The sequence below is a fragment of the Schistocerca gregaria genome, chromosome 7, assembly GCF_023897955.1.
Source record: "Schistocerca gregaria isolate iqSchGreg1 chromosome 7, iqSchGreg1.2, whole genome shotgun sequence".
Classification (NCBI taxonomy): Eukaryota; Metazoa; Arthropoda; class Insecta; order Orthoptera; family Acrididae; genus Schistocerca; species Schistocerca gregaria.
In genome coordinates this window covers 117,294,269-117,316,921 of record NC_064926.1, presented here as the reverse complement: position 1 = coordinate 117,316,921, position 22,653 = coordinate 117,294,269, and the positions used below count along the sequence as shown (strand labels likewise).

Below are 22,653 nucleotides of genomic sequence, written 5' to 3'. Positions count from 1 at the left end.
CATTCCTCTGCAGTCAGTCCATAAAACCTTTGATGTTCCATAGAACTTCATGAGAGACAAAAGGCTACTTGTTGCAGAGTAATTCTCACTATCAAACAAAATAAAATTTACATAAGCACATGACAAAGAAGTATGATTTACTGAAGAAATCTTTACTAAATATGGAATGTTTTTATTGCAGGCCAAATAGCAAATATGGGCTTCCAGACTTTCTTTGAAACTACATTTTCAAAGAATTCTAAAACTTTACTGACAAACCACATACTCCAGACTCTTACTTTACAAAATCTGTATTGTTTACAAGGGGGTTGGCAGTTATTCATATCATAATTTTTTGGTGTCAATAAGTATACTGTAGGTTGCTATGGAAATTGTGACAGGGTAGTGCGTGTCAAAATGATACAAATTGCACAAATTTTATTAAAAAAATTTATTCTGTGTTCAATGATCATGACAAAATATTTACAACACAGCACCTTCACATGCACGACAAATCTTGCACCACAACTCTCATTTGAGCCATACACGATACTACTGGAATATGTTCAACCAAATATCATATACAAAACTGTACTGATACACAGGTTTCCCAGTGGCAGAAAGTCAAGTCAATGAGCCAATTATAATGAAGCATTCAAGGTGAACTAAAACCCAGCATCATTACTTTAAAATCCAAGAACTGTCTTTTGCAGTTACAATGTCCCACTGGCAGTCACCACAGTAAGGTTAATTTACATTTCTTAATTCCACTTCAAATATTAAAGCACTGTTCGGTGGAATAACTGGCGGTGAACCTTTGGCACCATACCTGAAAAAAAAATCCAGCAGTTTTATTAATTTGAATTTATGCCATTAGTACTTATTAAAGTAAGTTCCCTTTATTTGCAAAGAGAAAACATGAGTATAAGTAATTTGAGTTCCAAACCATAAAAGATGCTTCAAGATGGATCATACTGCAGCTTTCTCAGCATATAACCAAACACAAGGTGGTCTAACAACTTCAGACTTTGTTCTACAAACAGCCTTATGGCAACACAATGACCACCTTACACAGTAATTGTTTTACACTTGTCTCAGGCCACACAAGTGGCACAAACATTGGTTTCAACTTCTTACCAGGTCACCACGTAAGTGATCTAATGAAGAGGCACTCACAATATAACCAGAGCTCACATACATTTGCACTGCCTCGTCAAGTCTCTTCATTTGTCGAGCTACAAAGCAAATTACGAGGTCTGTTTAAAAAATTCCGCAACTTGTGTAATTTTGCACCAAAAGTATGTTGGAGCAAAATGCAGTTGGCATCCATGCGCATGCCTGCGGAAGTTTCATTGTCATATGTCTTATTATTCAGTGCTGTATTGAATTGAACATTGTGTCACACAGTTTGTGAATTTTGAGATGGCGGTGTTAGAAGAGCAATGCGTCTGCATTAAATTTTGCATGAAACTCTAGAAAACCTTCATGGACGCACATTAAATTATGCAGGAAGCCTATAGAGACGAGTGCTTAAGCTGAACTGTGTGTTACAAATGGTCCACACAGTTTAAAAATGGCAGGCAGAAGTTAAAGATGACCCTCGTTCAGGATGCCCTTCGACATTTACCAATGACAGTCACATCAGGAATGTCAAGGAAATTGTGTGTGCCAATTGAAGACAGACTAAAAGAAATTGCAGATGGATGTAACATTTCTGTTCCATCATGTCATGAATTCTTTACACATCTTTGAATACATCATGTTGCTGTGAAGTTCGTTCCATGGCTCATGAGTCAATCCTAGAAAAACCTTTGCCCCAAAATCCGTGAAGAGCTTTTCGATCACACAAAGGAGAACGAGGTGCTCTTTAAGAGAATCATAACTGGTGGTGATGCTGAAACCAACGTTCAAGCTTCACAATGGGTTGGAAAATGTTCTCCAAGACCAAAAAAGCTCCTTTGGATCAAGTCAGAAGGAAACAGGCTGAAATGTGGCAAGATAATTCATGACTCTTGCATCACGATAACACGCCCTCACATTCATGCAAGTTGGTGTGCGACGACTGCACAAAAAATGGAATCTTTGTGCTGCCTCCTGACCTCACCACTACAGACTTTAATTTTCAAAGTTTAAAAGACTCTTGAAAGGATGAAGATTTGCAATGATACTCTATATAAAAGTTTCACAGATGGCACTTCCTGCCATCCAACAAGAGGCATACCAAGACTGCTTCTGGGGCAAGGGAGTGTAGCTCAACTGCTTAGTGAACGAGTAACACACAAAGCAGAGCAATGGCAACAACTTACAAAGCAAGCATTTCATATCTACAACAAAATTTGCCAAAGTTGGCATTTAATGAGAAAGGAACCAACATTCCTGCTGCCATCTGGTGAGTATAGATTTTTATCTAGCCAATTACATTATATTGTCAAAAACGGATTATTTTCGTTATTAATACCAGTATTTATTTGTTGAATGTTCTCTCTCAATGTACTGCTAAAATTTCTCAGATCAGTCATTTCGAACACAAATGTCAAGACAATAGCTTCCTTAAAATAAAAAAACAAAGCAATAAATTAATTTACTTAACCAAATCAAAGAAAAATGTCAGCTTTTATTTAAAAATATGAATTAGCTTATATAAAAAATACTGTAAGTAGCTAATAAAAGTACATACGCCATATGAGGGGGAATAATAAGTTTCCTCTTTCCTCCAACTTTCATTCCTGTAACTCCAATGTCCCATCCTTTTATTACTTCACCTTTCCCTAACCTAAATTTGAATCCAGGCCCTTGTACAGTTTCATCAAACTTCTTGTTATTTTGCTTCAAACGACCTGTGTAATACACAGTAACCTGTAACACAAAATATTCATTTTCAGAAGTACAGAACAAGAACTTTGTAAAACCATCATTACCTAATCCTAAATTTGTGTTAATGGTAAATTTAAAACTAGAGACAGCCCTGGACACAGCAACAGGTTCTATCTGACAGCCATAAAGCCATTTGGAAAATGATCCCAGTCTGCTTGGAAAGAAGGGATTCAATGATTTCATATCCATCCAAAGTGTGTCCATGTGTCAACTGCACAACATCCACATAAAAAATTACATAGTTCTCATGTCAATTATATTTGTGTAATTTATCAACACATCTTTTATTATGAAACTTTACTAACATTCATGTCACGTACGCAAATTTAAAGAATGTGTGTGGTCTTCAACTGGTGTAATGCAGAATTCAGGCCTTTAAAGTAGCACAGACAAGCATCTTTGAGCTGTCTGTGCCTGTGGCATACAGACAGACATTGTGTGTTCCACCTGCTGCAGCAGACCTAGTAAGGGACACTTTCACACAACAGAAAGACAAGTTACACCAGCCATGAAGATAGCCAGTGAAGGATGCACCACAATCAGTTTTATTTCTTCAGGATTTTAATACCCTCTCAAGGAGTGAACATTTCTACTTTTAATAGGATCATCATCAATCCATTTTAACTACAGTACATCCAAACTTTTCAGACTAAAATTCTCCAAACAATGGGTTTAAGTACCACCTGTCTACCTCAACACAAAAGATACACTTCAATGTGTTTCAGCCTAAATGATTAGTTCTGGCTAATACAGCGCAAGAAATTATTTTTGAATAAAGCCGGTGGGCTAAATGTGCATTAAGTGATAGAATTGGTTGTCTATATTACAGCAAATCATATCCAAATGATTAACTTCATGAAATGAGAAAGCTTATTACACTGATCACAAAGTGAAACAACCCTCAAGGTGAGCTTCACATAAGATTATATATGGACCTTTCAGTCAGTAGACTGGCTAAACATATGAGAAACAAGTTCATTCTGACAGACAGAGGCCAGTAATCTATATGTATGTTTATGCTCTACAAACCACTGTTAAGTGCATGGCAGATGGCGTATCCCATTGTACCAGTTATTAGGGCTTCTTCCCACTCCATTCACATATGAAGCAAAGGGAGAATGATTTTGAAGTGCCTCTGGGCAGGCTGTAATTAAGCTTATCTTCTCACACTCCCTACATGAATGATAAATGGTGGTGGTGGTTGTAGGATATCCACAGAGTCCTCATTTATAGCTCATTCTTTAAACTTGACAAGAAGGCTTTCTTGGGATACTTTACATCTGTGTTCATCAATCTAACACTTCAATTTCTTCAGCATCTCTGTAAATCTCTCATGGGCCAGACAAACCTGTGACCACTTGTGCTGGCCTTCTCTGTTCATATTCAATATTGCCTATTAGTCCTATCTGGTATGGGTCCCACATGCTTGAGCAATATTTTAGAACGAGTCACAAGTGATTTGTAAACAATCTCCTTTTTAGACTGATTGGTATTCCCCACTATTCTACCAATTAACCAAAGTCTACCACCTGCTTTACCACAACAGACTATTACCATTTCATATCCCTACAAATGTCACACCCAACTACTTGTGAAGAGTTGGCCAATTACAACTGTGACTCTGATATTACAATCATAGAATATCAAATTTGTTTTCTCAACACTTAAAGCACATTGCCAATCTTTGCACTACTTTAAAATCTTATCAAGGTCCGGCTGAATATTTATGTAGCTTATTTCAGACAGTACTTCATTATAGATAACTGCATCATCCACAAAAAGTCTTAAGACATTATTATTATTATTGTCAGCAAGGCCATTAATATACAACACCAACAGCAAGGATACCAATACATTTCCCTTGGATACACGAGCAGTTACTTCTACATCTGACAACAAAACTCCAAGAAAACATGCCGTGTCCCTCCTATCAAAAAATTCTGAAGTCAAGTCATTAATTCTGTTTTTGAACACTTTCACTGCCGTGGGGGTGTGTAAGTTACTGTAAAAGTAAGGTGATTAGTAAATACTAAAATTAACTGGTGAAACCTAAGACTTACCATCACAGTGTGGTAAAAGTCCGAAATTTATTAGTATAGGCATAGATTTTGAACTTTTACAAAAAGACGTTGATAAATCTTAAGATGTACCCATACCAACTGGTAAAAAAAATATTCATTAAGAAATCAGCTTAGCAATTCATTGAAATAACTGGTATTTATTGTAAATTTAGATATTTAAACATTATTGCATTCCAATGTGATAATGAGCAATAATCCATATTAGGGAAAATTTTAGTAAAAATTTTACCTTTTGAATGTTAATTTTGTTACAACAAGGCTGACTACTGTGGCATATCAAATTACATAATATGGAAGGCAATTTACAAAAGCATTTATAGTTTAACACTTTTTAAGCAATTGCACTTTTTTAAAACTTGTCCTCCAATGAAAGATTGTTTGGCAACCACTTCTGGTAGACTAATTTCTTCTCTTGCTACTTCTTCGACGTTGATAAAATTTTCCTTGCACAATGTAAATTGGTTCTTAGCGTACTTCAGTTTACCAGCTTTGGTACCGAGATGATAAAATGCATCGTCCAGAATATTTATCACCATTGCAATTATAGACTTTGAATCTGTTTTTGCCTTGTCTACATCCACTACTTTAATTCCCACATTCAGTCCAACTGAAGGTTTTGGAATTTTGTTACATCAGGCTGCTTTCATTTTCTTTGCCTGCAATTGAAGACCTCCTTTACCAGCTTCTCTGAACCGTTTATTACCACTGTTGGAAGTGATCAGCACCTCTTCACAACCATCAGATTGTGCCAGTGTCTCATTGTTAATTGTCATCAAATCCGATATCTCTGGTGCTCCCTCACCTGATCAGCTGCACCTTCTACCTACGTTCCTTCTGTTACAGTGCTTGATTCACTGGCATCAATTCCTTGGTTGTCATTTTCAAATTCCTGCGAGTAAGTGGAAATGGCGTTTTAGCATTGTTTTCAAGTCTTCTTCAGTGTTTACATTTTTTATTAAATCATGTGGAACAACTGAGGTCACAATGCCAATTTTCAATGGAACCCCAAACATGACTCATATGGTGAACATGTAATCCCTTCATTATAAGCCCTATTTTTCATTGCTTGCACAAACCTCAGCCCTTCAGAGCATTTTGAAGTTTAATTTGTTTCCAAGTTGATAACATATTTTCAATATCTCTACTTGCTCTTTCGATTGACCCCTGAGACCGACTGCTTCTGATTCCCATGGATTATCTTTGTATCACTCAACAACCCACATAAACATTGAATGGCTGTTACAAAACTCAGAATATTAATGTTAACAAAAATTAATATTCATAATGAAGGATACTTGGGGCACCAAAGATGGTAAAAATGTCCAAAAGATGATATGCTACTACATTAGCCCTTTTCGAAGTTTGTGTGTGGAGGATAAATTTTATCAAATGATCTTGGTATGCAAGTATGAACTTTGACTTACTGTCTGGGTTTGCTTCCCTGTCGATATTTGGCATCGTGAATTCATTTCATTATGTATGATAGATTCCACTACAATGCCCCTTTTCATAACAATGTGGGTTTCATGTACTATGTCAAACAGTTCATCAAAACAAACGTAATAACAAATTTCTTCTTTTCCAGCAGACATAGGTGCTAAGAGTTTCTCTCCGCTTCCACTGTTGAGAACATATATCATTTCAAATGTCCATAGTGAACAGATTTTTTTTATAGGAAATGATTTTTGCATTTTTCAGTTCATTTAACAGAAAATTATATTGCTCAGCAGTTACATAAAAATTATTGTCTTTCTTATTCACTTAAAAGATGGTAAAATCTGTTCCACATAACATCACTCATTCTCATGCAAAGCTGCAAAAGAAACACCACTAAATAAGTCACAAAGATGACCGCATACAGGACTCAATTCCTTCTGAAAATAAACAATGTGGATGGTATCCACTTAATGCCGAATTAATGGTCTTTCCTCCATTTTCTTATTCTGTATTTGCAATTCCATACACATTCACTATTGAGAAAATAGTTCTGTGATATACCCCTCAAGAAAAATATAAAAACATAATTGAAATGTCAACATACAAATCTTCCGGGCTTCGCAATTTGACCAGAGCCAATTACGGTATCTTCTACAGCAACTCCACCTTCCAGGATTTTCTTCTGTGGTGTATGAGCAGGTGAACCAGTTTGAGCTTGCTTTGGAGTTTGCCCACTTTTGTCTCCAGGAGTTTCGCCACCTTTCTTCTTATTTTTCTTTGCTGATTGTGTTTCTGGAGTACCCTGTTAAAAAGTCATATGCCTGTTAGTATTACACGAACTATAATATTTGTTTATTTTAAATGTTCCCTCAACAATAAATATAAATGCTAATGCTAAATAGCAAGTTGCTCTTTAACCTGTCTAATATTTATTTTGAACAATTGAAGCAAATAAAAAATTTGAATCCTACATATTTCACTCCTACGACAAACAAATTGGCGAACCTATTTCAGTCAATTTTCACATTTTTGCCTTGCCTCTTATGGAACACATCAAAATTTTTTTTACAGCACAAAAAAACCACACTACAATTATTAAAAACTTAACCAGCACAAACACTCACATTTGCCTGAACTATTGGAGTGTTGGGAGTTACAGCATCAGGACCTTTACCCTTTTTCTTTTTCATTTCATTTGGAGTATTCACTTGTTTATTCTGTTTTTGCGCACTCTGCTGTTTCTCTTTGTTCTTTCCTTGAAGCTGCTGTTTCTGAGGAGTTTCTTCTTCAACTAAAAAAGACAATTTTAGTCAAATTCGTGAAGCTTCAAACATGAACACTATTATGATAAAGGCTGAAATGTTATAAAAAACTGTATTGGTGACTGTATTAATTTATTATCTCACAAAATCACTGTATCAATTCTTATAAGAGGCCAATTAAGAAATTAGCAGCAAACTATCAATACTGAATGCAGTTAACATGTCAGGCATTTGAAACTACTGGGAAGTGAAGCTGCATGTTTTGAGAAGGTTCTGGCACATGCCACCAACAGATGGTATGACAAGGTGATTGGGAAACGCAGTTGAAACAAAGTGGCTGCATTCATAGCTGTGTGCACCGTAGAACAACAAGGCAGCAATATGATTTTTGAGGTCAGATGGTGCAAAATCTTGACAAATCCGTACAAGGATGTTGGAAAGATGTGGAGATAATTGCATTAGTGAGAGAAGAGTGTAAGTATGGGTAAATGCTTTTAAGAGTGGACGTACTTCAGTCACAGATGACCAAAGCTTTGGTTGTCACAGCACAGCCTTTACTGATGAGAACGTGGGATATATTGACACCATTATTCATGAGAACTGGCAAATTTCTTTAGAAGTTTTAGCTTGGGAACTGAGTACCAATGGCAGATCCGCTCTTATTGTTATTAGTGAGGTTCTGAAGTACTGTTTTTGTGTGCCCAATGCATGCATAGGATGCTTGCTGGTGAACGAAAGATGACATGTTCATGCTGCCACATGATTTCTTGCACAATATAATGCTGAAGGATACAACTTTCTGACCCATATTGTCACAAGAGATGAAACCCGGGTCCATCACTATGAACCAGGAAGCTAAAGAGTGCCTTCAAAATGGCGACATCTCCAGCCCTCTGCCAGAAAGGTCCTTTTCACCCTCTTCTGGGATATGAACAGGCTGGTTTTGGGTCACTATTGGCAAAGGGGCAAAAAAGTGAACAATACCAAGTACAGCACCATGTTGCAGAATGAGCTGAAGCTAGCAATATGGAACCATCACACTAGAGGTGCTCTTACCCTTCACAACAATGCATGCCCTCACACCATGGCTGTAACTGTCATTTGGAGACAGACTTCAGGCTGCATTGCATTCTCCATTCAGCCCTTATCTCGCTTCTTCAGGTTACTACCTGTTTGGACTTCTGAAGGACACCCTCAGAGGACAACAATTGTAAACTTATGATAAGGTTAAAAAAGTGGTGCACTCATTGCATTGGGCACAACTAAAAAACTTATTCGAATGGAACAGGAATGTCGGTGCAATGGTATGAGAAGTGTATCAAAAAGGGGGGTAGTTATGTTGAAAAATGACACCTTGTCCACATTTGCAGTATATATGCTTCACAAAAAGTAGTTTGCTGATACTTTTTGAATCACCCTCGTATTTTAAAGATTGACTGTCTAGAGCTGAATTTTTAATACAATGTAATATAAATTTACTATTCTTATGTGACACAAATTTGTGATCGTACTGAAAAAGTAAGATACTTGCCACATTCCAGCATTCACTACTTATGACAAATGTTAAGTTCACAGTTTGTTTTATTAACAACAACCTGGGTTTGATGATTTTTGCTTTATGGTCATTGGGCCGTAGCCCAAGGTATATTTTTCTGCCTAATGCATTGTCTACCATGACTGGAGACATCACTGGAAGTTAGGAATGGAAACACCCCTACACCACAGTCTAATGCTCATAATCACCAAGGCTGTGACAGCCCACACTTTATGAGCAACCTGACTTACCTTCGTCTGATTCATCTTCTTCCTCTTCCCCATCATCGTCATCATCTTCATCCTCTTCACCACTTTCTACTTCCATTTCCTCATCACTGTCTCCTAAGCTCTCAAGATCACTGTCATCATCGTCATCACCATCGTCTTCATCTAAAACAAGACAATCTACTGCTTATCAATGCAAAACACTCAAAACGGCCTTCATATAAAGCAAAATACAAGCTAATTGAGACCAAAGTTCTGAGTAGAGACAATATGCAATCACCTGTCACTGACAATATTTTTCCTCTATAAGAGAAATTAGACATACTATTCATTCCTTCCAGCATACGTATCACACTTCAATTTCATATACACTAGACTCTCACTGATTCGGCCATTCCTGGCACACATTGGTGCCAGATTAGCAGAAGTGCCAAATTGAGTGCCTGTAATTTATTTTATTTATTTTGAAAACATACAGGATCTAGTGTACTTTATTTCATTAAACCAAAGTACACATTTTTACAACAGAGGATACACATTACTAAATGCAAAAATACATTAATTTTCAAAGAAAACTTAGTTCTTGAGTGTACTGTACATGATTATAGTCTTATCACTCACTATGAAACATGTCCCTAATTTTTAACTATCACAATGATGATACGCGACAGTGGCATGCTTTATCACACAACTACTTTACAAGCATTACATTGGTACTGCATGTATCTGGTTTTTGCATAATGTACTCCATGACGACCTCGGCAGCTTTAGCACCAGCAGTGCAAGAAATCATGCTCTACTCCTGTGTCTTCATCACTTTCTTGCGCACTTTTGATTATTTCTTCATCTGTAAAAGGTTGGTCCGTATTACATTCCCCATTCAGCCACTTAGTAACATCAATTTCATCACTGTCACTCACTACTGGATCCAACTCGGCATCAATGACTGGCCACAATTTTCTCCAGCTGTTCATTATGGTAGCGCTCTCCACTTTATCCCATGCTTCGGTTGCTTGGAAAACATCACTTATGTTAATTTGTTTCCACACCTTCAGCATAGCCTTGATAGAGTAGTTTTCACTTTCATTCAGCAAGGAGACGAGAAGTGAATGTCAATAATGACATTTGATTCCAAAATTCCCTGCTCCATGGGCTGAATTAGAGCTGTCACATAGGGTGGGAGAAAGAGTGCTTGTATACCATCGGACTTCAGAGAAACATCTGAAGGATTACGGAGCATTGTCAATTATAAGCATAGCTTTCAGTGGAAGCTGTTTCTTCTTTAGCTCTTTTTTTCACTGTTGGTACAAACATTTCATGGAACCTATGAGAGGATATTTGTCTGTCCATCCACACTTTCTTCTGAGTGCAATACTGCACTGGTAGAGTCTTTATGTCAGTGTGTTGGAAACAAAGTGGATGTTGGGATTTTCCAATCACCATAAGCAGTAGCTTATGACTACTATTTGCATTACAACATGCCATTAATGTTACATGCATTTTCTGTTGCTTGTAACCATGAGCTTCCTTCTCGTTCTTAGCAGCTAATGTTTTTGAAGGAAGCATTTTTTAAATGTCCTGTTTCATCAGCATTATACAAGGCATTAGCAGTTAAATCTTCCTCTTTCTTCCATATCTTGCTTACGAACTTATCAGCGTTATCATCATTAGGTCACTGTCCCTGGTGACTGTCAGCTGCTGAATGCAATGTTATTTTCCACTTTGATAGCCAACCTTCGCTCGCTGTAACCAAGTACCTACTGCCAAGTTGTTTGTTAAATGGGGCTGCTTTTTCCTTTATAATCAGGCACTTGACAAATTCCTTTACTGTGTTGTTGTATGAACCATCTGTAAACAGCTACATCCAGTTCTTCATTCTCACTCTTTCGCATAACCTTCCGTTTTCCAAACTTGCTATCCATTTGTGTTGAGTACCGTTGAATATCACCATCTTTCTTTATCGTAAATAGTTGCTCATCCAACATTGAACTCAGCAACGACGACTTTCTGCTAAGAATTTAGATTTAACTTATCTAAAATTTCGACTTTCTGCTTGAGGTCTAGCGTAACATAATTCCTTTTAGAAGACTGATTCCGAACTGTAAACAAAGCTACAATTTCCAATACAGTATATAAAGCATTGTTTAACTAAGCATTGTTGCACACAATAATTCACTGTGCACATGTTTTTGGATCTGCACGCGATTGAGAGGCCGGACTACTGGGGGCCGAATTTGCACGAGTCTAGTGTATTACTTTCTTCTGGCCAACTACTATGAAGTTTTAAAATCAACACCTTAAAAACAGTGTCCTGATAGGAGAGGAAAGAGTCACCCATAAGCTCTATGGAACTGTGTACCTTCACTTTCCATTTTGCTCTTCTTCAGTGCTGGTTTTCCTGGAGTATGCCCTACACTCTTCCGTTTTTCTTGTTTGCTGGCTTTAACATCATTCTTCTGGGGGGTTTCTGCAACAGAATAACAACTAATAAAAACAGACCAAATTAAACTATTAACAATACAAGGTGACAGTTATTGAACTACGTGAAAAAATGTAAATTAGTTAACGAACTACAGCGTGCACACACTTAATTCTATATATAAACATCACTACAGCTATTCGAATTTATGTTATGATATGTTTGATATGCCTGCCATCATTGGTGATGTGACGAGACAAATAGCAAAATTCTGTGTAATCTGCTGAAGTGTCTGAATAGAGACGTTTTTGATGACCTCCTGAATGGCTATTTTTAGCACTCAGTTGTGGTTTTGGGATTATTGCTGTATACCTTGTCTTTAATATAGCCTCACAAAAAGGAGTCACATGTGTTCAGATCCAGAGAATATGGTACCCTATTGAAGCCTCTGGGTGCCCCAGAGCTGGAATACGGTCCCCAAAGTGCTCCTCCAGAACATCGAACACACTCTTGCTTCGATGGGATAGAGCTCCATCTCACATGAACAACATTTTGTTGAAATCAGGGTAACTTTGGATAATGAGGATGATTTCATCTTCCACAACCTTCACATACCGTTCGGTAGTCACTGTGCCATTAAGGAATATCACATGGCTGGGTATTGCACACCACACAGTCACCCATTCACTGAGAGTGAAGAGACTTCTCTATAGCGAAACGCAGACTTTCAGCCCCCCCCCAAAACACCAATTTTGCTTACTGACGAAACCACCCAAATAAAAGTGGGATTCATCACTAAACCAAACCATGCATGCGCATACTAATTCCCATTATGTCCTGCAGCCAACCGCGCAGTTTGAACGTCCGAAAGCAAACTGTTCAGAAAGAGAACCTTCCCTCCATCAAAAAGGAACCCCTACATTTTAATCACGTCACTCCATAAACATTGGTATCAATAAGAAATGTAAATTCATACAATGTGAACTGTAAGAACTGTCATACTTCACAGTGCACTTTCTTCCTCCACACAGCTAATTAGAAATTCTATATTACAGCCATTCTAAAATTGCAAGTGAGTTCCAATGGGAATCAGTATCTTGATTAATTAGAAGATTATTCTCCTTTCATTCACAGCCTTTTGTTTGGTTCACAAATTTACACAAGGTGGAAATCCTCGAGATACAATTTCTTCCCTTCAACTGGACTATCTTAATTGATTGTTCAGTTGTTTGCAGGATTAAGGGACCGAACTACGGGATCGGGCCTCTATACACGAAACAAGTGCATAGAGAAAATGCTGCTAACCCGAAGCAAAAGTCACTTAAATGTACCATGGTGCACAGAAAATAGTAAAGACATGTCCAGACCATTTGATAACACCCATAATTCCACAAAATATAGAAGAGGTGCAAATTGGGGCTTTGTAAACCAACTGAATGTCAGAGGCAGATAGGGAAGCTTTCAGCTGCAGCAACAGTTACCTCCTCCCACACAAAATCCGCAACCAACAAGAGACATGAATAAAATAATGATGTAATTAACAACCTTCTACTCAGATAAAGGAGGGCTCACTCCATGTAAAGAGGTCCATAATAGCAGACAAAGAACATGAAATGTAATAGAAACACAGTAAAAGGGAAACCATTTGCTACCAGCAGGACAGGAACAGATGAGGCACAGCACACAGCCTCTGGCATCCCTCCACCAACTGGTCTAACCCTGATCTGAGTGCTGATGCTGGAGAAAGAAAAATAAGACACTAGAAAACATCTGTTTGTATTTTCATAACCAGCCAACACTAAAGGTAAACCATGGAGTTCTTGCATGGTTCACCCAATCTGTAGCACTACAAACACGAACAAAGTGTGTAATTATATTAAGGAGGCACCCACATCCACTAGCGTTAGTAATCTAAGGAAGATGTTGCATATAAAGATTTTCTGTCACCTGCATTCTCATTTTTGGCTACTTACATAAAGTATTTGCACAAGGTACAGGGTGCGAGGGAAGCACTGGCAGAGGCAGAAATAGATGAATTGGGCCGCACTGGTAGTGTAATTTCTAAGGCCGTCAGCCAGTATTTTCATGCTGTATTTGTTACACTTTAAAGTATGTAAAGCTGCACTGAACTGGAAGATTGCACTGAACAACAGTTGCTTTACTAGGCGTGATGACAGCCCTTGACATCTAACTCTGAACCGACATACAGCCAGTACTCCCAGCAAAGTGCCACCTGACTTGCCATTTTTGCCCTTGTTAGAGGTGAAAGAAGTGAATGTTAGGAGAGCAACAGAGAATCTTATGAAGTTATTTATCACACAAGCTGGACAGAGCCAAGGGAAAATGCTAGTTATAGAATTCAATAGAAGTAAACACACAAAACACAGTGACATCCTATATTATTCATTATTTTAGTTACAAATAATTTACTTGCAAATAAATTTGTTTGAAAGACCCACTTATTTGAATAATTACGCAGCTAGATCTTTATCCAAATAATGCCCATCGCTCCATACTACTTCTCCTTTGCCCTTCCTTCTCTTCGCTATCAATTGCTGCTTAATATTAACAGCTGTAAGAAGTAATGTTAGTTTGCTTGCTTGATTTACTTGAGAGAACTTGTGTAGCTCAATTTAATTTTTTTTTTGTTAATTATAAAGAACATAGACAACCACAGTCAGTTGTTTGCCTCAACAGATGTAACAACATCATTGTGATTTTGGCTGTACATCGAATGCGAGCATTATTTCATCAGGTTTCATTTTCATGTAATTTTAGAGTTCCACTCAATATTAGATTGTAACTTTACATTTCGTCATACATAAGAGATGAATACACTAAGCAGATTCAGAAGGATGTAGGTTGCAGTAGGTACTGGGAGATGATTAAGCTTGCACAGGATAGAGTAGCATGGAGAGCTGCATCAAACCAGTCTCAGGACTGAAGACCACCACTACCACCACCACAACATCATATTCAGTCGCTGTGTTTAATACTTTATAAATTTCAGGCCCACAGCATCAGTTCCTCCACAGAAAACATGGAAAATCTATAGCTGCTAAGAAATTCAAATTCTAAATGGATTCCAACACTTGCCAGGGATATTACTGCCACTGTGTTGCAATGAAGTTTTACAGATTCCACATTTCTTCAGTCACATGGTCGGGCAACATGCGCATTGCCCCACACTCAGTGAGAGCACACCATACGATAATACATGATGAATCTACCAGCCACATGCTTCTGCATCGTGTGCAAGCATGGGTAATGAGTACTACTACTGTTTCAACCTGCGGATGGTCTATCTTCCACAACCATCCCATCCCCATTTCATCAGAAGTAAAGTATTAATGAGGAGACAGCACACACTAATCAATGGACTGCTGCTCCTGATATGGGAAACAGGCTGCAGCAGAAAAAGATGCAAACCACCTAAAAGCACTTAATACAGAAGGAAGGAAGGAAGATGAAGTCAGCAGGCCACGGAAATAGGGTAAAGAGTCACCCTGACGTAGTATGTGGCAAGAAACAGTTCCAACTCCCAACAAACCCAGCCAAAAGGTAGTTAAAATTTAATATATTAAGTATAAAAACCAGTCATGGAGAAAATGGAGAGCCAGTTCACAGTTCAATTTTCTGTGAGTAGTCTGTCAAGAGGATAGGAAAATAATTGGGAAGGCTATGCCTTGCATGGGCAGCCAGCATTCCACCAGAATATGAGCAATGTCAGTTAAGGCTCTGCAACTACAATGTGGGTGTGCTTGTTACATAAAATAAAACTATGGGTCAGTCCAGTATGACCAATAAAGAACCAACATACAGTGCATTCCTTCTGGGAGGAATACAGGGACGAGTGCCATGCAGCAATAGTTTCCCTGATAGTGCAGAGTTTCTAAGAGGCAGCAGTACTCGCCCAATGTTTCATCTTCAAGTGAGCAGAGGCCTTAGTTTCACCCGCAAATCCACCCTGGGATCATCAAAGTGAAGGGGTAATCTTATCTCTATCCAAATGGTCAGCCAATTCATTCCCTGGTTATCCACACAACTTGGGAACCAGAGAAACACAGAGCAGGCAGTATGATTAAGTTCACAGAGAAGATCATGAATAGCAGGCATCACAGGGTGACAAGATAAACATTGGTCAATGGCCTGGAGACTGCTCAGAGTCACTGCAAGTTAAAACACGGCTGAGGAGGTCTTTTCATAAAATGGTGGGCTATATTAATGGCCAAGGGCTCCGTCACAAAGTTCATGTCCCTAGCAATTAATGGTGTTCTGACTGATGAGTCAAAAATGCATAACCTGTCTTACCCATAATTTTAGAGCAATCAGTGCCAGAGATAGTAGTATCCTGAAAGGAACAGACATCAAAAGGTCATGGCGACAGACAGACTTTAGGTCCTTGAAATAGATTGGTCCTAACTCATTACTTAGGTACCACCTGATGCAAAAAGGTGGGTGGGGGGGGGGGGGGTTGGAACACGAAGGAAGATGGGCAGGTCATACCAGAGAGCTGTAAGGAACATTCCAAATGGTAATCCCACCCAAGGGTGGGTGGTAGGCAGTCAACACTCCTGGTATGCAATAATAATGGGATATGTTGGTTTATCAGCAAAGTGTCACATGGCAATTTCATAGGTTGGTTGGTTTAAAGGCAGGAGAAGGGACCAAACTACAAGGTCATTGGTACCTTGTTCCTAATAAAACAGTGCCACAATTTTGAGAATAAAACGAAAGAAACATAACATAACATAAAATGGAAAGAAAGGAAAAGCCACAAGAACGAAGGGAAGGCAACGAGGAACAGAAGAGGACAATAAAACAGATGCTAGAAACAGAAGAGAGTAAAACATGAAAGCAGGTTACAGTGGCTGGCTAACCATGAGAATAAAAAGGGAAAGCCAGCCACTCCAACACATTAAAACCTCCGCCCAAAAAGCACTAGCGTGGAAGACAGAGGGACAAACTACATGCGCTTAAACTTACATAGAAGTATAAAACCCACTCATGGGTAAAATGTAAAACTAAAGCTGCTGTGGAGGCATTGTTGTCCAACACAGAAGGTAGGATGCCGGGAAAATTAAAAGTCTGCCACAGAGAGGCTAAAAGTGGGCAGTCCAGCAAGAGGTGGACGACTATCATTTGGGAGCAACAGTGACACTGAGGTGGGTCCTCGTGCCTGAGTAGGTATCCATGCGTTAGCCACATATGGCAGTGTGTAGTGAATAAGAGGACGTTCCGTTCCAGCCGCCGTTTGAGTGTGTGAAAGGCTGGGGGGTAATTCTCCGATACAGAGGTTCGAGCAAAGTGCTCAGCAGTTGTGTTTGCATCAATACATAACTCGCCATTTGTGGTAATATAAGGGACACCTGTTGGGGCCTGGTACCCGAAAAGACGTATGATCTTTGCCCAGATTTGGGAAGGTAACGTGTGGCAACCAATGGTGGAGACATATCTCTCCCAACACTCCTCCTTCCGTTGTTTGATAAGGTAGTGGGCACGGGCACGGAGACGTTTAAAGCTTAGGAGGTGCTCCAGGGAGGGGTCCCACTTATGCTGCTGTAGAGCTCGCCAATGCTCCTTAATTGCTTCAGCGATTTCTGGTGACCACCAAGGGACTGTCTTATGCCTTGGGCACACTAAAGAGAGGGATTGCATTTTCTGCAGCAGAAACAACTGTGCTAGTCACCTCCTCAACCATCACACCGATGTTAATGTATGGGGAGGATTCAGCGGTGACAGAGGTGAAAGTTCCCCAATCCACCTTGTTCAAAGCCTATCTGGGCAGATGTCCGTGTGCCTGATGCTAGGGCAGAGACAGTAAGATGGGGAAGTAGTCACTACCACACAGGTCGTCATGTGCTCTCCAGTGGATAGATGGGGAAAGTCCTGGGCTGCAAACTGATAAATCAATGGCCAAGTAACTTGAGTCACACTAAAATGTGTGGCGGCCCTAGTATTTAAGAGGCAGAGGCAGTGAAGTTTCGACATCTCTGCCTTGGCCAGTAAGTGTGGTACCACCCCACAATGGGTAATGGGCATTAAAATCTCCCGGAAGTAGGAAAGGTTTAAGGAGTCGATCAGTGCACCTAATACATTCAGGGGTACTGCACCATCTGAAGGAAGATATACACTGCAGACAGTAATTTCCTGCGTCGTCCTTACTCTGACAGCCACAGCTTCAAGAGGGGTTTGAAGGGGCACATATTCACTATACACCGAGTTTAGGACATAACTCAAACTCCACCTGACATTCAATTATAGACGCTACAATTCCTGTAATATCCCTTATAGGCGTAGAGGGCTGGGGTCCACATTGCTGGTTCCCTGGAGGGCAATGCAGATAGCAGGTGTAAAGCTTAACAGTTGCTGCAGCTCAGCCAGGCAGTGGAAAAAACTGCCTCAATTCCACTGGAGGATTACCTCACAAAACTTTGAAGGCATGGACCATTCAATGAGGCAGTTTACGCCTCAGTCACCCGCTACCACCGATTTATTGCCTGAGCAGTCTATATCCATTGTGTCTGAGGGTCTGGTGAGAAGAGACTTCAGCAGACACCAAAATCTCCACCCCATACAAAGCCGCAGAGCTTGTAGGTAGCGGTGGTGTAGGTGCCACTGCAATTTCCTTGGTCTTAGGGGTTTTCTGTTTGGATTTCTCTGGCTGCTCTTTGGGTGTGTGGGGCTGGGAGGACTTCACTGGATCAGTCTCTGGGTCTGAGGATGAGCATGAAGGCGTACAAGAAGCTGCTTTTGGCCTGTTCGGCAACTGGAGGGTGTCATCTTTCCCACTAGAAGAAACCTGCAACAGGAGTGGCCCATTCCTAGTGAGAGAAGCCAAAGAAGACTTACGCTTCTCCAGCTCAGAATTGGGGATGGATGTCCCCGATGGTTGATGGGGTGTTGCTCCCGAAGTAGGTGGTGCAGGAGCACAGGGAGGGAAATGCCCCACCATCAAGTGGGCAGCTGTAGTCTTCCAGCTCTGAGAGGTGGCCTGGGTTGGTGGAGCTGATGGTGCCACAACTGTTGTAGCAGCAGCATAAGACGATGTCATACATACGGGATGCAGGAGTTCAAATTGTCTGTTAGCATCAGTGTAGGTCAGTCTGCCAAGGGTCTTTTACTCCATTATTTTCCTCTTTTCCCTAGAGAATCCTGCAGACAGGCAAACAAGGTGAATGGTGCTCTCCACACTTGACACAGATGGGAGGCAGGGAACATGGAGTATTGGGATGTGATGGGCATCCACAATCTCCACATGTGACGCTCTAAGTACAGCAGGAAGACATATGGCCGAACTTCCAGCACTTAAAGTACTGCATCGGGGGAGGGATATAGGGCTTTGCATCACACTGGTAGACCATCGTCTTGACCTTCTAGGACAATGTATCACTCTCAAAGGCCAAGATGAAGGCACCTGTGGCAACCTGATTATCCTTCAGACCACATGGACACACTGGACGAAATGTACACCTCGCCGCTCTAAATTGGTGCACGGCTCATCATCGGATTGCAAAAGGAGGTCTCTATGAAATATGATACCCTGGACCATATTGCTCTTATGGAGCATGATGGTTACAGAAACACCACCTAGCTTGTCACAAGCGAGTTAGTCCCGTGACTGGGCAGAGGATGCTGTTTTGGTCAAGACTGACCCACATCTCACTTTGGACAAGCCCTCCACCTCCCCCAACTTGTCCTCTTAAATGTTCAACAAAAAACTGGCTTCAAGGCCATGAAAGATTCCCACCAGCTCTCCAACATACAAGGTACCGGGGCGAATAAGATCTGCTGCCATCCTTGGCCTGACGTTCCTCCCATGGTGTGGCCAGGGATGGGAACGATTTGGGGTTGTACTTCTGTGCACTGAATTGAGCTCGTGATCGCTTAGAGACTGCTGGACTATGCTTCATCACGTGTCATCCACCCTGATGGCACCCACTCCGACCAGGAGCCCTAGCCACGGACACCACCCAGCAGCAGCAAAGGCCACCTGGCAGGAAGGCCTTTGCCGGGAGTCCCAATGCCCCAGGGGGATGGGCATCTACCCATTGGCATATGTGGGTAGTTAACAGCTCAAGCATCAGCAGAGTGATCCCTGTGCGGTCATGGGGCTACAACCAACAGGGTACATGGCGGCTCTATCACAACGGACTGGTTACCTTGCTGGATATCAGGTGCAAAGAGGTCCATGGTCATCGTCGGCGCAGAAATCGACACTGTATAGTGCATGCACGGAAACGCACCAAGGAAGGTGTCCTCGCCAATAGATGGAGAATGGACAGGACTGCAATGGACACGACGCACCTTGTAAGGCGCCCTTCCCCAATTGGTTCGCTCTTCGGGAAAATTTTGAAGAATGGAGGTCAAACCCTACAGAGGACCGACACATGAAGGCCGAAACGTGTGAAACTCCTTTTAGTCACCTCGTACGACAGGCAGGAATACCTCGGGCCTATTCTAACCCCCGGAACTGCAGGTGGGAATTTCATAGGAGACCAAAAGTTGGGACAATCTGAACTGGAAAGGGAAGAAATCACGGGGCTAATCCAGAAGGTGCTAGCAGCCAGTTGAACTCCGCTATGATGGACTGGGTTTAATGGGTTCAAAGTTGAAGGCATCACCAAGCCATAAACCTGATGACTATAGACCAAAGGGGACTGGACCAGAGACTGATATATACGAAGCAGAGTAGCATGATCTGCACCCCAAGAGGTGTGGGCAAGAAAGCATCTAACTTATACCGAGATTGTGTATTTTGAAATCTTTTTATCTCTTGAAATTTTAAACATTTTATTGGCAGTGATTCAGCAACTATACGGTATTTATTTACAGAAACTAAAGTACGGCCACTTCAATAGCACTAGGGTAATCATCAGAAAAGAAAGTTACATGGACTACATGTAATCACACCACAGTTTACAGCATCTGAGCAAAAGTGCTCTCATCAAACAGAAATGATATAGGAATAAAAATTACAATGTAAAAGTGTAGCATAATTGTCAATCACTTAAAATTTTCCATGGAATATAATGATAATTGCGAGGTTGCTTTATCTCTGCTAACATTCACCTAAGAATCTGGAGGCACTACACTTACATAAACTCTCTGTTGCTACTCTATTTGTTGTCAAAAAGAACTAATAAAATCAGGCAACCACCATTTTATCCCTATTTTTCATCTTGGCTAGTGATTATGAAAAGGTACTACAATTGCATTCTGCTTACAGCAATAAATGTATTATGTAGTGGAAATATACAGGTTTCTAATTGAAATAAAACCTTTGGTCATTAACACTGAAGTAATAATTTTCATTATTCAGGGGACTATAGCGCAACTACAACACCATAGTGCATAATGCATTTTAAGCTTCCATCTGTCAGGTTAATTAATTGAGACTCTATAAACTCATTTTTCTTATGGTGCAAAGTTGAGCCCACATTTTGTGATAATTTTCGGAGATTAAATTCGATTTTTGCTTATGATAAAATTTCATAGCACATAGCATCAGACAAAACAAGCAAATACAAGACCATTCATCCTGCTTGCCGAATACGAACTTCAAAGGTTTCACATAGACTTAGTCTTTAGTTGGCGAATGAGAGACAGCTAAGTCAGTTCCTTGTCAGAGAAGTCCCAAAATTCAGGACTACTGAACGATGTCCATACTCCGTAGCAAAGTATAGGTCTGGGTCAGGATCTGTACTTCGACCACCATCAATTTTTGCTACCCAAATAGCGAAACTACCACTTGTAGTGTCTCATTTCTTAATCTAATCTTCTGTTATTTTACTTTGATATTTATCTCTCACAATCAATTCAATCCAACTCGTCTTTTGAGTCCTTTGCGCCTGATAGAATTACAATATTATCAGCAGAACTTAAGTTTTTATATCTAAATGCCTTTTCCAAATTTCTCTTTTGTATTCTTTACTGCCTGCTCAGGGATAGCTTACAATCCTGTGACTCCCTTCTCAAACATTGATTCCCATTCAGAAGCTGAATCCACATCAAAGAAACCATAATGGTTTGTGGGTACCTACAAAATGGGCAACGTAGTGAGCCTGTGGCAATCAAGAAAGAGCTACGATTCTACGACTGGACAGCAGATAGCCCCAGCCACCTGACTCACTGAAATGCCAAATCACAAATTAATTTTAATGGAATTATAGTGAAAGAATTGTCTCTCATTCTTCCTTGGACTTATTATAGGTGGAAAAGTGAATAAATATAGCATTAACAAGAGATATCTATTGTGTTCCACACTCAAATTACTTTGAAGTGGGCCAGAAACACACTGAGTTCCCACGTAGTTGGCAGATAGAACATCCTTGTGTTGTGAGCCATACAGGCAACTGTTGCTGCAGCTGAGTATTGTCTGTCTCTGCAGACAACATGCTACATATCTTTGCTGCCACATAGACATTGCTCTTAGGAAGTATTACATAACCTAATTTCAGTTATAATTATGGGAAACCAAGTGGCATTTCAGTAATTTTTTCTGCATCTCTAGACTTGTGATTAAATGGGTGTTTAATTTTGCTGCTTGTCTTCTAGACATCAACATGGCAGCAGCCTTAGCAGCCAACCTGGGCACATTTTCTCCTAGAGAACCCTTTCAAATCTGTCACTATTTGTATGCGATATGAAGCTGAATTCTTTTGTGTTGACTATCCTGACAACACTTGGCTTCATGGGATTCTATGTTCGCCTGTTTCTTTCTTTCTTCTTATATATTTGGATTTATACACATGGTTTCTGGTGATGTGTGATTACTGTGAGAAAGTAATTTTTATATTAGTAGTAATTTTAATTATTTCAGAAGGAAATTTTTGTTCTG

At 40.0% G+C, this 22,653-nt stretch overlaps 1 protein-coding gene across 1 annotated transcript in view; it reads right to left on the bottom strand.

Annotated features, from left to right (window-relative positions):
- Nucleotides 1-415: 415 nt before the first annotated feature.
- The window catches only part of LOC126281340 (46 kDa FK506-binding nuclear protein), a 48,507-nt gene continuing 26,269 nt past the window's right edge, over nucleotides 416-22,653 (bottom strand). Inside the window, exons 4-9 of the mRNA XM_049980225.1 lie at nucleotides 11,754-11,861; nucleotides 9,419-9,559; nucleotides 7,496-7,662; nucleotides 6,976-7,173; nucleotides 2,657-2,835; nucleotides 416-808 (exon numbers count right to left, since the gene is read on the bottom strand). Coding sequence (XP_049836182.1) covers nucleotides 727-808; nucleotides 2,657-2,835; nucleotides 6,976-7,173; nucleotides 7,496-7,662; nucleotides 9,419-9,559; nucleotides 11,754-11,861 — 875 coding nt within the window. The 3' untranslated portion in view covers nucleotides 416-726. The remainder of the gene's footprint in view (nucleotides 809-2,656; nucleotides 2,836-6,975; nucleotides 7,174-7,495; nucleotides 7,663-9,418; nucleotides 9,560-11,753; nucleotides 11,862-22,653) is intronic.